General features: G+C 43.5%; 1 protein-coding gene across 3 annotated transcripts in view; it reads right to left on the bottom strand.

Moving 5' to 3' along the window:
- FAM189A1 (family with sequence similarity 189 member A1) overlaps positions 1–15,745 on the bottom strand; it is a 480,984-nt gene extending 465,239 nt beyond the window's left edge. For all 3 annotated transcript variants that reach the window (XM_032342237.1, XM_032342238.1, XM_032342239.1), the window contains exon 1: positions 15,318–15,745. In XM_032342237.1, coding sequence (XP_032198128.1) covers positions 15,318–15,536 — 219 coding nt within the window. In that variant the 5' untranslated portion in view covers positions 15,537–15,745. The remainder of the gene's footprint in view (positions 1–15,317) is intronic.
- Positions 15,746–17,696: the final 1,951 nt, after the last annotated feature.

Below are 17,696 nucleotides of genomic sequence, written 5' to 3'. Positions count from 1 at the left end.
ACCTACAGAGCCTCCAGAAAAGCTAACAGGATCCATTTACACATACTGCCCCAGGGAAAAAGGCTTCTCCAAGGACTGAGGGGGTCTTCCCTTCATCAGGCAACGTTCTCAGCAGCAGGTGCCTGTGGAGAACCAAGGAGGGTAGGGTGCTGGGGGCAGAGACAAAGCCCTGCCCTAGCTTCCTCTGTATCTATCAACATCTCTCCTGTTGCTGTCACCCTGACATCAGCTCTGTAAGGATCAAGCACCTCCTCACACATGGTTCGAATTCATCAACAACAATATCAAGTAGTCTAAGAAACCATCATGGGCTTTATTACATTTTCTTTACTCTTCAATAAAAGAGTACTTTTTTGACCTTTTCAAGATTCAAATTCAAAATTCCCCAATAAAAGACTGAACCATGAAGCAAAAAAAATATTCTCCCTCATGCATTCAAAGATATATTATATAATGTTCAAAATCTATTTCCTTCTGAACTAGCCTTTCAGATTGAACCAGGGACAGAAAAAGGTTCCAGAGATTTCTTCCTGAGGGGCTGCTGGGCAGGGGGTAGGAGCTGGTGGAACTGAGGGGCAGGAAGGGGTGAAGAAACCATTCAGCCTGAAAGAAAAGGATAGTATCATATCAATCATTTCATTTGGTAGGCTATTAGAAAATTCAGTTTGGGGGTGTATGGGTAGCATAGTCAGTTAAGCATCTGACTCTTAGTTTCAGGACAGGTTGTGGGGACAGGTCGTGATCTCAGAGTTGTGGGATTGAGCCCCGCCTTGGGCTCCATGCTCAGTGCAGAGTCTGCTTGAGTTTCTCTCTCCCTCTGCTGCTCCCTCTGCTGCTGCCCCTCTCTCTTTCTCAAATAAATAAATTTTTTAAAAAATATTCAGACTGATGGAGCACCTGGCTGGCTCGGTCATTAAAGCATGCAAATCTTGATCTCAAGGTTGTGAGTTCGAGCCCTACATTGGGTGTAGGTAATAATTTTTTTAAAAAATTAAATTTTTTTAGGGGCATCTTAGTGGTTCAGTGGGTTAGAGCCTCTGCCTTCGGCTCAGGTCATGATTCCAGGGTCCTAGGATCAGGCCCCACATCGAGCTCTCTGCTCAGCAGGGAGCCTGTTTCCCCCCCCTCTCTGCCTGCTTGTGATCTCTGTCTGTCAAATAAATAAATAAAATCTTTAAAAAAAAAAAAAGAAAATTCAGATTGAAATATTGTGAAGCTGTCTAAGCTACCTAAGCAATCTACACATTTAATGTAATCCCTATCAAAATCCCATCCATTTTTTTCAAGGAAGGAACAAATAATCCTAAAATTTATATGGAACCAGAAAAGACCTCAAATAGTCAAAGGAATACTGAAAAAGAAAGCCAAAGTTGGTGGCATCACAATTCCGGACTTCAAGCTCTATTACAAAGCTGTCATCATCAAGACAGCATGGTACTGGCACAAAAACAGACACATAGATCAATGGAATAGAATAGAGAGCCCAAAAATAGACCTTCAACTCTATGGTCGACTAATCTTCGACAAAGCAGGAAAGAATGTCCAATGGAAAAAAGACAGCCTCTTCAACAAATGGTGTTGGGAAAATTGGACAGCCACATGCAGAAAAATGAAACTGGACCATTTCCTTATGCCACACACAAAAATAGACTCAAAATGGATGAAGGACCTCAATGTGAGAAAGGAATCCTCCAAAATCCTTGAGGAGAACACAGGCAGCAACCTCTTTGACCTCAGCCGCAGCAACATCTTCCTAGGAACATCGCCAAAGACAACAGAAGCAAGGGCAAAAATGAACTATTGGGATTTCATCAAGATCAAAAGCTTTTGCACAGCAAAGGAAACAGTTAAAAAAACCAAAAGACAACTGACAGAATGGGAGAAAGAAATGGGCAGAGAGGGGCACCTGGGTGGCTCAGTGGGTTAAAGCCTCTGCCTTCAGCTCAGGTCATGATCCCAGGGTGCTGGGATTGAGCCCCGCATCAGGCTCTCTGCTCACCAGGGAGCCTGCTTCCTCCTCTCTCTCTGCCTGCCTCTCTGCCTACTTGTGATCTCTATCAAATAAGTAAATAAAATATTAAAAAAAAAAGAAAGAAAGAAATGGGCAGAGGACATGAACAGACATTTCTGCAAAGAAGACATCCAGATGGCCAACAGACACATGAAAAAGTGCTCCACATCACTCAGTATCAGGGAAATACAAATCAAAACCACAATGAGATACCACCTCACACCAGTCAAAATGGCTAAAATCAACAAGTCAGGAAATGACAGATGCTGGCAAGGATGCAGAGAAAGGGGAACCCTCCTACACTGTTGGTGGGAATGCAAGCTGGCGCAACCACTCTGGAAAACAGCATGGAGGTTCCTCAAAAAGTTGAAAATAGAGCTACCCTATGACCCAGCAATTGCACTACTGGGTATTTACCCTAAAGATACAAACGTAGTGATCCAAAGGGGCACGTGCACCCGAATGTTTATAGCAGCAAAGTCCACAACAGCCAAACTAAGGAAAGAATCCAGATGTCCATCAACAGATTAATGGATAAAGAAGATGTGGTATATATATACAATGGAATACTATGCAGCCATCAAAAGAAATGAAATCTTGCCATTTGCAACAACGTGGATGGAACTAGAGGGCATTATGCTTAGTGAAATTAGTCAATCAGAGAAAGACAACTATCATATGATCTCCCTGATATGAGAAAGTAGAGATGCAACGTGGGGGAGTTTGGGGGTAGGAAAAGAATAAATGAAACAAGATGGGATCGGGAGGGAGACAAACCATCAGAGACTTATAATCTCACAAAACAAACTGAGGGTTGCTGGGGTAGGGGGAGGGAGAGGGTGGTGGGGTTACGGACATTGGGGAGGGTATGTGCTATGGTGAGTGCTGTGAAGTGTGTAAACCTGGCGACTCACAGACCTGTACCCCTGGGGCTAAAAACACATTATATGCTTATAAAAAATAAAAACATTTTTAAAAAATTAAATCTTAAAAAAGAAAAAGAAAATTCAGATTGAAATAGATTGTCCAAGATGAAAATATAATCAGCAGAAGAAGGGGGAAGCAGAGGAGAGGAGGGTTAAAGAATGGAACAAAAATCAACTTGAGGACAGATATTTATACAGCCTCATACACAGCATTATTCATGGGAGCCAAGAGGTAGAAGCAACTGAAGGGTCCACTGAAGGGTGAATGGCTAAGCAGAATGTGGTACATATATACAGCAGAATATTATTCAGCCTTAAAAAGAAAGGAAATTCTGTCACATGCGATGACAGGTAGGAACCTTGTGAAAATTATGCTGAGTAGAATAAGCCAAAAAATATATATATCTTACATGATTCTACTAACATGAGACAAAATGTTTCATATTGACTGGAACGGAGGTAAAGGGTGCAGAGTGGCAGCTATGATAGCCGGACTTAGCTAATGTCCAAGCTGTAAGGAAAGTCAGGATCTCTGGTCACAAGAGGTAGGGAAAGCTGGAACTGAAACCAAAGCATAAAGCTACCACCCTCAAAGAATGAACATTCAATAAATTTCTGGCACACACATGATGTAGGAACTCTCAAGCAAATAAATTAACAGAAAAGTTGGTCCCAAGTGGTGATATCTGGCACCTAACAAAGTTCTGAAAAAAAAAAAAAAGTTTTCCAAAGCCTCTCTATAGGACTACCAGAATAGTCCATAAAACTTCTACTGAGGGAAACACCAAATGTGAAGGTATATAAAATCATTTTTTGCTTAAATTTACTAAAGACATATAAGAATCAAGACCTTAAGAAAAGAACAAAGTACTATGACAGAAGGAGAAAAGGAAGATTTAGAAAAGACCAAAATAAAACCTTTAGAAATAAAAAACATAGTCCTTGAGAATCTCAAAGGACAGGTTTAATAACTGATAAGAAACAGCTGAAAACAGAGCCTGTGAAATGGAAGAAACATAAGGAAGTTATTCAGACTGGCACACAAAGACAGAGTTATACAATCTGAACAAGAGGAAAAGGGAAAGGCAGGATAGAAGGAAGTCCAAGATGGATATGGGAAGACATGATCAGTCTTCTGACTCAAATAGCTTACTCTAGAACAGTATTCATGCCATAAATCCACATTTGTTGGAAGTGCAGACCATCAGATCAAAAGGATAACCTCTAAAGCAACCCTGGAAAAGGCAGATTTCTTACAAGCAGACTCAGGGTAAAATTTCTACAAAACCAGAGGCGAGAAGACATCCTCAAAATACTGAGGAAAAACAACCATCAACTTAGAATTCTACACCCCCACCAACAATCTTTCAAAAGATAGAGTGAAACAGAATTTTTTCAGACAAATAGGCATTCATAAACCTTCACTGAAAGAATTACTAAAGGCACCTTTGACTAGAGAAGAAATCTAAACCCCAAGGAAGTAACAGAATATAAGCAGCAATGATAACCAAAGAAACTGACAAGTATGTGACACAATCAAGTAAAGGTGTTGACTATAAAAATTATAAGGACAATGAAAGTCTCTAAGGTTGTTGGCATTTTTTTTAAAAAGGCAAGCATGGTGATATTAATATCAACTAGAGTGGAATCCAATACCAATAGCTCAGAACAGATCAAAGGTGTATACTCTATTTATGACAAGAGATATCATCAATAAATAAGGTGTAGTCATAAACACATACACAAAATAACATCAAGGTAAAAAACATAAAGCAAAGTCATAGAAATACAAGAATGTAAACCATAAAACAGAGGGGATGACTTTAATATACCTGTGAAACAATGCAACATATCAAATAGACAATGACGAAAAGATTAAACTTGGAAAAAATTAACAACGCACTGATTTTCAAAACTGCTAAATTAAAAAAAAAAAAAAAAAAGAAACTTTGTAAGCCACAATGACTATCATTAAGTAAAACAAGAAAACAGTAACAATGACATCCAACCTCCACCTCTCAAAAAAGACTATGTGCAGGTCATCTAGGTGGATCCATTGGACAAGCGTCTGCATTTGGTCCAGGTCATGATCCTGGAATCTCAGAATCGAGTCTTGTATTGGGCTCCCCATTCAGCGGGGAGTCTGTTTCTGCCTCTGACCTTCCCCTCTCTCGTGCTCTCTATCTCTCTCTCTCACTTTCTCAAATAAATATTTTTTTTTTAAAAAGCTATCTGCTAATTAAGAAAGATTATTTTCAGAACACCAGAATCAAAGAAAAAAATCAAAATTAAAATTATAAATAACCAAAAATTAATGTAAGTGGGAGAACTCTGCATTGAAATCCATGTGCTACAAATACCCCTATACTCAATAAAAATTTAACTGTACTTGTTTTTATTATTAAAAAATGAATATGTCAAATATGAATAACTGATGTATCAGTAATGTATCACAAAATCTACCAAACTAGGAAAATAAAACAAAACAAGGGAGCCATGTATAAAGATAAAAAGTGGAAATTAATGAGCTAGAAATGATTATAATAGACATCCAGTGACAATTTTTAAGTAGAAAAAAAGAAATAAAACCAAAAGTCAAAATTTGATGAAGACAACTTAAATAGACCAAGATGTAAGACAATTAGTAGTTATTGAGAATCTATCACTTAAAATGGTCAATTATAGACTTTACAGATGAGCTAACTTTTAAAGAACAGATCGTTCCCATGTTAATCCATAGAAAAATATGGAAAGCTCACCAATTTACCTTACAAAGCCAGCACAACTTAACAAAACTAAATATCGTGTATGCTAATGTGTGAACAAAGTCCAGACCAACTTTATGTATGATTATAGAAGCAAACATCTTAATACATTAGCACATGGATTCCAACACTATATTTAAAAAAAAAGTGATAAAGATTATTCCAGAAATCCAAGGATATTTCAGTGTTAGGAAATCTATCAGCATACTTCAGTGTGTCAATTACTTAAGGAGAAAAACTAAGGGATGATATAAACATACGACTGAAAACATTGGAAAAATTCAGCAGTCATCCTTTAAAAGAAATCTAAACATAAGTTAACCACCTAAGTATGACTTTTGAATTCCTAACTTGAACACTAGACTGGACAGTAGGCAGGGAGAAATATTTATAAGGAACATTTGGGTGACAACTGACAAAATTTGAATGTGGACCAGAGATAACAGTATTGTGTCCATGTTAATTTCCCGACTTTTATTATTGTTCCATGTTTATGACATGCCCTTACAAGGAAATACACACTGAAGAATTTAGGGGCAAAGGGATCTGAGGTTTGCAATGTACTTGCAAGGGATTCAGAAATAATATGTAGATGGATGCATTACTCATGGATCAACCGGTCAATCAGAAGTTTGGGGGGGGTTGGAAATGATAAAACTAATAAGGCAAAATAAAAGTTAATAATTGGTGAATTATGGGGCACCTGGGTGGCTCAGTGGGTTAAAGCCTCTGCCTTTGCTCAGGTCATGATCCCAGGATCCTGGGATCAAGCCCTACATCGGGCTCTCTGCTCAGCAGGGAGCCTGCTTCTCCTCTCTCTCTGCCTATTTGTGATCTCTGTCAAATAAAAAAATAATAATAATAATCGGGGAATTATTAACATACCCTGGTTAAGGGTGTGGGATTCCTTGGACTTTTCTTGTAACTTCTCTATAGGCTTGATATTATAGCATAATTTAAGTAATAAAAATTATCTACTAAGAAATATAAGAGCAAACATCGATTCAAAATATCAAAATTAAAGCCATTCCCCTTAAAATCAAAAACAAGACATGAATGTTTCCTTTCACACTCTCCTTTGACATTATTAAGGTTTCAATCAATGCAATAAGTAAAAGAAATAAACAGTAGAAAACAAATATTGAAATGTGAAGAATACTGAATATGAAGAAACAAAATTGTTTATAGATGATATGCATATAGATATGGAAAGCCCAAAGTTACTTAAAAATACAGTTAGTACAGGGCGCCTGGGTGGCTCAGTGGGTTAAACCTTAGGCTCAGGTCGTGATCTCAGGGTCCTGGGATTGAGCCCTGCATCCGGCACTCTGCTCAGCAGAAAGCCTTCTTCCCCTCTCTCTCTCTGCCTGCCTCTCTGCCTGCTTGTGATCTCTGTCAAATAAATAAGATCTTTTTAAAAAATATAATAAAAAATAAAGTAAGTATGAAAATTTCTAAAAAGAGAAAGAAACAGTTTCCTTGTAGAGGAGCAGCAAGACTGTTAAAATGTTAATCAGGAGAAGCAAAACATGAAGATGGCATTATATTGTATCATGAACAATATATGAATTTCGCCATGTCTGTCCACCTGCTTTCCCTTTATTTGAAGTCGCCTGGTATACCATTTCTTTTATTTTTAGCCTTTTAGCTTTTTTTTTATTTTTAAGTCTATCTCTGGATCTTGCTTTGTTAGTCAACCTGAAAAAGTTTTTTAAACTAGGTTAATTGAGCTCATTTACATATATTAATACAGTCTATATATGCAGCATCAGCTTTGGCAGATATTTTAACCTTCCATTTAAAACACCTACACGCATACACGAAGTCTTTTGGTATGTGGGCTGCAGACTCTGCTTGTTTGCTCTCTCTCCCTATGTTTCTTCAGGTATGCAAGAAGGAGCTGAGAGAGCCCCGATCTCTACTTACTACTTTTCTACAGTACCTTGTATAACCCCCTTGGTAACCTCTGCTTTGGGATATTATCACCTCCCTACTCTGAGCAATAATGCAAGTAGCAAGCAAACGCTCCTTCCTCCCTCCCTCGCTCTTTTAGAACCACCAATCTGAGTCCCTAGTATTCTGATATTAATCTTTAGAGTCTTAATTAAACTTCAATAAACTTAAACCTTCTCCTCCCTGCTTTGTCAGCTTCAAGAGATAGTTCTTACGTCTGGCTAATTCAACTGATGTGATGAGGAGCTTATTCTGTTCTCCCCTTCCTCTCCCTCATCTCCTGCCATTTATTTTTTTAGCTGTATAATTCTATATAATCAGAGCACATAATGCTTATATATTAATTTGCCCCCCTACTGTCATGTTTTAGCTTTATAGTTAAAACAGTCAATGCTCACCCCCAGAATTTATGAAAATCGTCACCAATCATTTTACAGTTTTCTGAAGCTTATTCTCTAGTAAACTCCTCATAGGTACAATATTTCCAGAGTTCTTGCAAATTCAAAACCGTGTGTCTGTGGGCTTTGTATTTAAAGGACAATTATCTGAATATAGGATGTCTGACTCACATCGTGAGCATATTAAAAACGCTGAGGTCCAGTTCCAGGTAGAGTAAGCAAGCCTACATTACCCTGTGTCTCCCACCAACCGCAGCTAGAAGTCCTAATGGAATGCATAGAATAAACAGCTTGAAAACTGAAAAGTAAAATAGCGGCCAGACTGAGGAAGAACAATATAATTCAAAGTACCACCAAATTGGCAGTAGTTTATCATTTTTCCCTCCACAGTGTCCCCCAGCCAAAACTCAACACAGCTTGAAACCCAAAATTGAGCATTCATGCAGACAGAAAGAGCCCAGAAGCCCTCTAGTTCTGGCTCAAGGATTTGGAAATGGGCTTCCCAATGCCAAAAGACAGTAAGGCAATCCCCATTGTTCTCTCGTTTGGATTTCGTTCTCTTCTTTCTCCCACACCCCAGCCCTCCAAGCAATACCATAGCAGCAATAGGAGCAGGCAAGGCATAGGAGAATGTTCCTTTCTGATTGCAAGAGCTTGGTCCCAAGATGGCAGTGCTAAGCCTTGTTGCTGATCCCCTATCTGTCCTCCTACTGCATGCCCCCTACTCAAATGCAGACACAGGAAGGATGCAGCAAAGCAAGGTAAAGCTCTAGCCCTCTCGGAGGACTGGATAAGGGAAGCCCCAGGGAAACAGAAAACATCCACATCACAAAGAGGAAGGAGCCAGGGAAAGAGATCCCTAACATGTATTTATGAAGTCATAGATCATCCCCAAGTCGTACAGGTGTATGTACTACCTACCCTAAACAATAAACACAAATTCTGGGAACAGACCTACAGGGTAGATCACCATCCAAGAGCTAGATTGGCCACTGGGTGGCCCACGTGCAGGACAGATGTGAACAGGACAGCAGAGACTTTGAAAACTGAACTGATCTCAGAACCACCACAAGTCGTGAAAACAAAAACATCAACGTTCTCCTTGTGATTCAAATAATACCCAGAGACTCACAACATAGCAGTCAATATGTCTAGGACACAATCCCAAACTACTCAGCATGCCAAAATTCAGGAAAATGTCAATTTCCATGGGGAAACGATGACAGATTTTGGAATTCTCAAACAAAAAGACTTTAAAGCAATGATAATAAAAATGTTCCAGGAAGTAAGGGTTACTACTTTGGGATATGAGTGAAAAAACTAGAACCAAAAACTAAGAGGAAAAAATAGGAGGTTTGAAGAAGAACCAAATGGGATTTTTTTTTTTTTTTTAAGTGAGAAGATAATAAATAGAACACACTGGATGAGTGTAATGGCAGAATGGAGATAATAGGAGAAAATATCCATCACCTTCTCTGGCAACAACAACCTAAAACACCATGAATTTCCATCAGAAAACATGGAGGATGGTTGGAATTGGAATACTTTTCAAGGCTGAAAGGGAAGAATTATCAACCCAGAATTCTGTATCTAGTGAAAATGCTCTTCAGAAACAGATGTGAAATAAAGACATCCCAATATAAAGAACAACTAGACACAGACTATTTAAAGTTCATATGGAAGAACTGCCAAGGCATTTTTGAAAAAGCAAAGTTTGGAGGGGCGTGCTTTACTAGAGAGAAAAACCCACCATGAAGTACTAGCACCAAAATAATGTGATATTGGCTCTATGATAGACCATTAAAAGAGTAAAACTGAAGAGAGCCCCAAAACTGAACCACACAGGAAATCTATCTGAAAGCAAATCAAGTTAGGCCCCTTTTCCCTATGAAATACAAAACTGATTCTGGATAAAATAAAATTTGAATGGAAAAAATAAAATGAGAACATTAGGAGGAAGTTTAAAAAAAATATTTGTGTGACCTCGGTAATGATGACCCTCTTAAACTCAGAAAAAAGGACCCAGAAACTGTAAAAGAGAAAAAGAACAGACTTGACTACATAAAAAGCCCTTAAATCTTTTATATGGCCAAGACGCCAAAATTTAAGCCAAATGAGAAGCGAGGATGTTGCAAGAAAATACTTGCAACGTATAATAAAGTAACCATGGAAATGCAGATCAAAGGAAAACAAGGAAATATCTTTTTTTCTCCTATCCAGTGGATAAAAATGTTAAGAACTGCTAACATCCTATGCTAGTAAGAAGGTCGCAAAAGAGCACACTTATGAAATGCTTCTGTGGGTAGGAATGACTACAATCTTCTGAGGAAATCAATCTAGCAATACCCAACAAAATTCTAAATTTGAATACCCTTTGACCAGCAATTTCACCTTGAGGAATTTATGCTCGGGAAAAAAAAAAAAAAAAAACCCACAAGTACTAGCATCTCAGGTTAGATAAGCAGCAATGTTTGTAGAGACAAAGAATGGATACAATCAGAATATTCCCAACAGGAGAATAACTGAATAAATTGTAATAATTCATACTGTGGACTTTAACGCAGTCATTACAAATAATGGGGATAATAATAATAATGGGAATATTTATTACATACGAAACTTAAAAAGTCATGCAGTATGGTCTGTGGTGTAATCTTTTTGTAAATTTTTTAAAAGCAAAGAAACATATGCCACACATATACATTAATTATAATGCTTTTGTGATTCTATAGGAAGCATGGAAGGATCCCATTACCCAACACAGTACAGTGGGTCCAGAATTAGGATAGATGGAAGCATTGTTATCATGTTTTCTTTGTTACACTTCTATGTTTCAGTTATTGCAACAAGAGTATATTACTTTTGAAGTATGAAAAAATCCAAGTGTTGGTTTCACAGAAAAAAAAATACACATATGCACACATACAATACGCAGTCACACAGTCGGCTCCCAATGATTATGTCTTCATCAATGTAGGTCACTGGTCATGTACGTAATTCACAATGTGAATTTGCCTCTGATGTCCTGGGCCTTATAAAATTTTCAAAGAATCATAAGAAAGCTGCTCTGCTAAAGGACAACTATTCAAGACCTAGCTCCATGAAGCTCCTAAACTGTTCATACAGATGGTCATCTCTCAAAATGCTCCAGGCATTCATCCACGAGGGAGACCAACCCACCTCCCAGCTCCTAGCTGGGTGGCAAGGACCCAGGCAGCAACACCATTTGAAGGTGGTCTGTCAATGCTAAAATAGCAACTGCTCCCTCTGGCCAGACCTGCTGCCCCCTCCACCCCCTCCCACCACTTCCACTCCCTGCCTTTCTCCAACTTGGCCAAGGTGCTTCCTGAACCTTACACATCCTTCCCAAAGGCAACACCTCTCCACGTTTTTCTTGAATGTTCACCTCTGCATGCACGTTTTGTGTTTTTCCTAAAAGACAGGGGTATGATGTCCTTGAGGAGATTTACATTTGATTCTTGACTATGGTGCTTTATTCTATCTTTTTGCCTCTGCCTAAGGGGGACAGTTTAAGTCTAAGGGCTAGAAGTATGGCCTCCAGGGTCAGAGCAACCAAGTACAAACCTGACCGTGGCCATTTACCTGGGCAACCTTGAGCAGCTGTGATGGTTAATTTCATGTGTCCACTTGACTGGGCTAGAGGATGCCCAGAGAGCTGGTAAAACATAACTTCTGGGTGTGTCTGGGAGGGTACCTCTGGAAGAGATTAGCATTTGCATCAGTAAACTGAATAAAGAAGACTGCCCTCACCAAGAACAGGCATCATCCTGTCCTTTGAGGGCCTGGATTGAACAAAAAGGCAGAGGAAGGGTGAATTTGCACCCTCCAACTAAGCTGGGACGTTTGTCTTCTCCTGCCTTGAGATACCACTGATAGGGCCAATTTAACATTAAAACCTGTTAAACCCCTAAGGCCTGCCTGGGCCTACTTAGCCATAGTGACTCCATGTTGCCTAGGTAGCCATTTTGTTGTTTAATAAATGCCTCAGCAGTTACTGATACCGGTTCCGGGTAACCATTGCTAAAACACATACCGTTACTAAAACACACAGGTAGGAGACATCCAATCAGCCAAAGCCACATATGTAGAGGTCTGCGGTTGTGCCCTATAAAACTAGCCTGCAAGACCAAGGGATGGTCGCTCTCTTCGGAGGCAGCCCTGGCCAGTCAGTCTGATTTCTAATGGTTGGCATAGAATAAAGCTTTACATAACTTTCACTTTGTCTCAGTCTCATTCCCCTGGCCGATCAGTCTAACTTCTAATGCTTGGCATAGAATAAGGCTTTGCATAACTTTCACTTTGTCTCAGTCTCGTTCCTTTGATAACGGACCCAACACCACCACTCCTGGTTCTCAGACTTTTAGACTCCCACCAGGAATTACACAATTGGCCCTTTGGATTCAGACTGAATTATACCACCAGTTTCCCTGGTTCTCCAGCTTGGGGATGGCAAAATCATGGGATCTCTTGGCTTCCATGTTAGCCTCAAGTAAATGAATGAACGGATGACTGAGCAAACTATTGGTTCTTTCTCTGGAGAACCCTGTCTAATACAGCAAGTTACTTACTCCCCCTCCATCTCAATGCTCCCAGCAGAAGCTGCCAAGACTTCTTAGAGCTTAGGCTCAGGCCTGAGACTGCCTCTGGTCCTCAGGATTCTACTGGCCAAGGCAAGTAGGAAACCCAGTCCAAATTCAAGTGGAGGGATCCACACAAGAGTGTGGGCACCAAGGGCCACAGATTAAATGTGCTATCCCACCGCATAAAACACTCAGTTAAACATCTGTCACATAGTACGTGCTCAAAAAATGTGAGCTCTTTTTCATTTGCGTTATTTTCTCTTCAATAGAGATGAGTTATTTTTACAGGGATTCTTCGCTATGTACAAACCCCAAAGAAGGCCTAGAAATCTAGAGATTGTTAGAGCCCTCGCATTTCATTACAGAAGATGCAGCGAAGTTAGAATGTGGCCGTAACCCCATAGGGCAGATTTCAGAATAAAGCCAGAAACCCGAGTCACCATTCTGAAATGAAAAATATCCTTGCAGGCCAGTTTCCAGGTCTCAGGGGACAGGTGTATATATATATGGGAAAGGGCCAATGTTACCACCCACAGCCAAGCTAACATGCAAACGTGTCCGTCCCAACATAACAGGAACAAACCACCATTTCTGTTGAGGGCAAAGTCAGGATGTGAAAAATGGTGTATATTCCATATTAAAAGAATTTTAAAGGTGTTGTGGCAGATTACGTTTGAAGAAAGAAAACATGGCAATGAGAAAGTGGATATAAGGGGGTAGAGTAGAAAATAGAGAAGTTACCCTAAAATCTCAAAAACATAAGCAGAATTTGTTGTGTGCATTGTTGTCCCCAGACCCTAGAGGAACGCCTGCACATACCAGATATTGGCAGAATTACTCTGAATCGGGGGACGTTAAAACTCATAGGTTATACTTGTTGAAAGGAATAACGCTGAAAATGAAAAGTGAATTACTGTTTTGAAATTTACCCCTTCAAACTAAAATGGAGTCAATGTATATTTTTCACACAGTTTTTCTACTGTGTGGAGGTAATGTCTTCCCTTTTAGGTTTATTGTTAAAAGGCAGCTGTTTTTCAATGCCTTTGGGGAGTACCAAAAATCATAGCTAAGGCTAAATGGTAGAAAGGGAGGTTCAGGGAGGAGCCAGGAAGTGAAGCTAATTTACCAGTCTGCCACCTGTAGGCTGGTTCCAGCAGACATCAACATCAGTGCCCACAAAACAGATGACATGAAAATAATGCATATTAAATAATGCTAAAAACTGAGCAACAGATGTGTGAAAACTATATATAGTGGTCCATTTGAATCATGGCTCCCCCGTTCCTGCCTCGAATGTCCTCTCTCTGATTTAAACACCCGGAGCTGTGGCCACACATACTGTCGTTCCTAATCAGCTCTCCCAGACTCACCCATGGTCTGAAATAAGCTTTAGAAATTAATACCCCCATTAGGATGAAGGACTGCACCTGTATGGGTCAGGATGTCACAGAATCAGTTTCAGATCTCATTTCAAAAGCCATGCAATGGGCTTGGACAACAGAGGCCATTACAAAAGAACAACAACGTGAAAAACCAAAGCTGGACAGAATTACTAAATTTCAACATTCGAGAACAAACACCGAACATTCATTACAAGGGCTTAGTTTGGATTTCTGGAGAAGGAATTAAAACATACTGAGTTAACAGTTTAAGCCTGTAAGATGTACTTCAGCACCATAAACCAAATGTAGTTACAGATGTCAAGACTTCTCAGAACAAGTGCTTCTCTTTATAAATGTCTGCTCTCCATGTATTTTTTCCGTTTCCATATGTCCACTCTTTATCAATATAAGGAAAGCACAACTTTCATCAAAAGGCTACAACCCCCCCCCCCATTAATTCTTGGGGACAATCTCTTCCTTGTAAGAGAGATCTCCCGGTGGCTTTCTCCTACGGAGGCTTGTTAGTCCCTGGCTTCTCTAATTTGGGGGTCAACAGCCTGAAAATCGGTCACCATTGAGGTGTGGAGCTCAGAAAACACGCCCCCGGACGCGGGTTTCGGGTCTCCTGCCCAGTCCCGCCACCCACAAACCGTTCCGGACGCACGCGGGAAATGCCAAGTCCACGACGCCAAGTCTGGAAGTGGCCGCAGGGGGGCCGGCCAGTCTCCGCGCCCGGGCTGACCCACAGCAGGATCGGACGCGCCGGCTGGCCCCAGCCCCTAGTTCCCGCCGCCGCGCAGGCGACACGCGCGCGGAGTCGCAGCCCCGCACCCGGATCCGGCCCCTCGTCCCCGCCTCGGTCAGGGCCTCCTGGCTGCTGAGTCTGCACCTAGCCGGGCCAGAGCGAGTCGCGGGTCCCCAGCGCGCAGAGTCCCTGAGGGCCCAGTGCAGACCCCGCGGCCGGACGCGCACCCGCAGCCCACCCCTCAGCCGGCGGGCCCCCCGGCCGCTGCAGGCTCGGCGGAGGGCGGGCGCCTGGCTTCGGTTTCCTCCAAGAAAAGTAACTCGGGGATTAGCGCTATACGAAAGGGAAAGCGATGCTCTGAGAGCGGTGAGTAAGGTCCCCGGAGTTATTCAGCCCGGAGTTTTCTGAACTGCACCCCGCGCTGCCGCAGCTCGGCCCCGGCGTTCGCGCCCCGAACTTGGAGCCCGCGGTGCCGTCCCGGGCGTGCTGCATTCCTGGGGCCCCGCGCACCTCCCCGCCCGGCCGCAGATACTCACCGAGAAGCCGGCCCAGAAGGGGCAGGAGTGGCGGACGCGGGCCGAGGTGGTGAGCGCCAGCGCGGCGAAGCTGACGGCCACGATGAGGCATCCGAGCGCCATCTGCGTGGCCCCGAGCGCCAGCACGATGCGGGAGCGGCCCGGGCACTCGCGCAGGCGGGACAGGCTGCGGGGCAGCGCGGCGGGGCGCGGCGCGCGGGGACCGCCGGCCCGAGGCATCGCGCCGGGCGCCCGCACGCCTCGCCCCGCTCCCGCCCGGCCCCGGCGCGCGCCGCCGCCGCCGCCGCCTCTCCTCACAGAGGGTCCGAGGCAAGTTGCGCCGGGTGAGGGGACGGCCTTCCCGCGGGTCGCGGGCGCTGCGGCGGCCGCGCGCCGGGAGCGGGCCGGGCCGGGCGGGAAGCCGGACGCCGGCTGCCCCTGCCCGTGCCCGCGCCCATGCCGCCGCCGCCGCTCCGCAGGGCCGCCCGCCCGCCGCCGGCCGCGCAGCGCTGCGCCCTCTCCCGCCCGCCCCGCGCGTTCCCCGCCCGAGCGCGGGCGCGAGCTACCGCGTGCCGGGGGCGAGCCGCCGCCGTCCCCGGGCGCGAGCCCCGCCGCCGCGCGCCGGGCTGGGGCCGGGGCCGGAGCGCGAGCCGGGAGCGGGCGGGTGCAGGTGCAGTCCCCGCGGCCCGGCCTCGGTGCTCTCGCCTGTCACGCGGGACGGCACTAGGGACCGCAGACGCTTCAAGGTCGAGGGCAGCAGCCTCCGAGGCCGAACCCTCGGTGGGCGGGAGCCGGGGCCCGAGGGCGGGCCGAGTCAAGGGGACGGAGCCGCCGGCCGAGCCTGGGGCCAGCCCGGGATGAGCGCTTTCCGCGGCGGAGGTGGGGCGAGGGGGTCACTGCGCGTCCAGGCGGGGAGAGGAGAGGAGGTGAAATCCAAGTGCGCGGCCCCAGGTGTGGCGCGCCGCAGCCTCTAACGAATGCGGAATTCCAAGATCCAAGATGCCGCTTTCCTGCAGTTCCGCAATTTCCCAAGCAATCCGCTGAGAACTGGGCCCGGGAGGAGTCGGCGTTTAAACCTCCCCGGTTCACAAACGGATGTCTCTTACTCACCTTTAGTTTGCAGGGCTTTTGATACAAGTGAAAAGTTTAGGCTTAAATCGCACCGAACGAATTTAAATGAGCGGTGGCATTAAGGACCCATTAACTCATACCTACTCCCTTTAGCCAGCATAAGGTTTTAAATTGGTTAACGGCTTCTCTGAGGTACCAAGAAAACTTGGAAGTTTGGATTGTCACAGTTCTCTTTGTGGCCCTACTGTTGTGACTTCAAGACCACTGATATTGAAAAAGACTGTTATTAAGAGACCCACGAGTGTTGGGAAATCTAAAGGGATCGGACACAAAAAGGCAACGTTCGGCGTAAGAAAGGGCAATGGTAGGTCATTCCCCCAGGCCATCTGTCCACTGTCGCATGGTGGAACTGAGGGAGTCCCCCGCTGGATCCAAAACACTGGAGAGTAGCGCCCCAGAACGTCTCAGTTGCTGGTGCTTGAAATTTCACCGTTAGAGATATTGATTCCTTTGGGGCTTGACGAGCCTCTATTAAAATGCAAATTCCTCTTGAAGGGGCAATAGCTCTAGCCTTTATCAGCCAACACCTTAGCAGGGATGGGATTTATTTTCCAATTTAAAGGGATGGCCAAGGGATGAACTGGGGGTGGGGAATTCCACAGATAAAGTAGCTGACCTCAAAATGTTGGCCAGTGGCCAGTTTTTATCTGTAACATGGCTGAGCCTCAGGCTGGCATCATTTAGAGTACCAGAGTACAAATTCAAATTTCCTGGAGACATTCTCTATCTAGAAATTCTCAGGCAGCACTTTTTAAGGCCTTGGAACAATACCAGAGCCTGCTCCTGGACTACCAGGAGGTTACGTTCTCAATGGAATCACCTCCCTCCCTCTCTCATTTATTTATTCCCCACAATAGTTTACAAAGGACTCTCTAAGCACCAGGCACTCTTAGGCCCTTAGAGTAAGTACAGAAGTGAACAAAACAGACAAAACCCGTGTCTTTTCGGTAGAAGGAGAGAAACAGTACAATAAGCAGAACAAGTAAATTACAGAGTTTATTGACATTATGCAGTACTCAAAAAATATGTTAAGCACTCACTATGTGCTAGACACTGAACATGTAAGGATTAGCAAAAGCAAACAAGCTAGAAAATGTTCAGTCTACTGGTTAAATTAACAATACAGAGATAACTGCTCCAAGGCCAATTGTGGCCAGGCACAGTGTGATGGAGAATTCTACGTGGTGCCAAAAACCAGCATCCTCTACAGAAAACGAATTGAGGGATGCCCAAGAGAATGTAGAGTTCACATGTTACTGCTGTCATCCA

This window comes from Mustela erminea, chromosome 5 (genome assembly GCF_009829155.1).
Source record: "Mustela erminea isolate mMusErm1 chromosome 5, mMusErm1.Pri, whole genome shotgun sequence".
Lineage (NCBI taxonomy): Eukaryota > Metazoa > Chordata > Mammalia > Carnivora > Mustelidae > Mustela > Mustela erminea.
The sequence above is the reverse complement of the archived record's forward strand: the minus strand, read 5'-3'. Positions and strand labels throughout refer to the sequence as shown.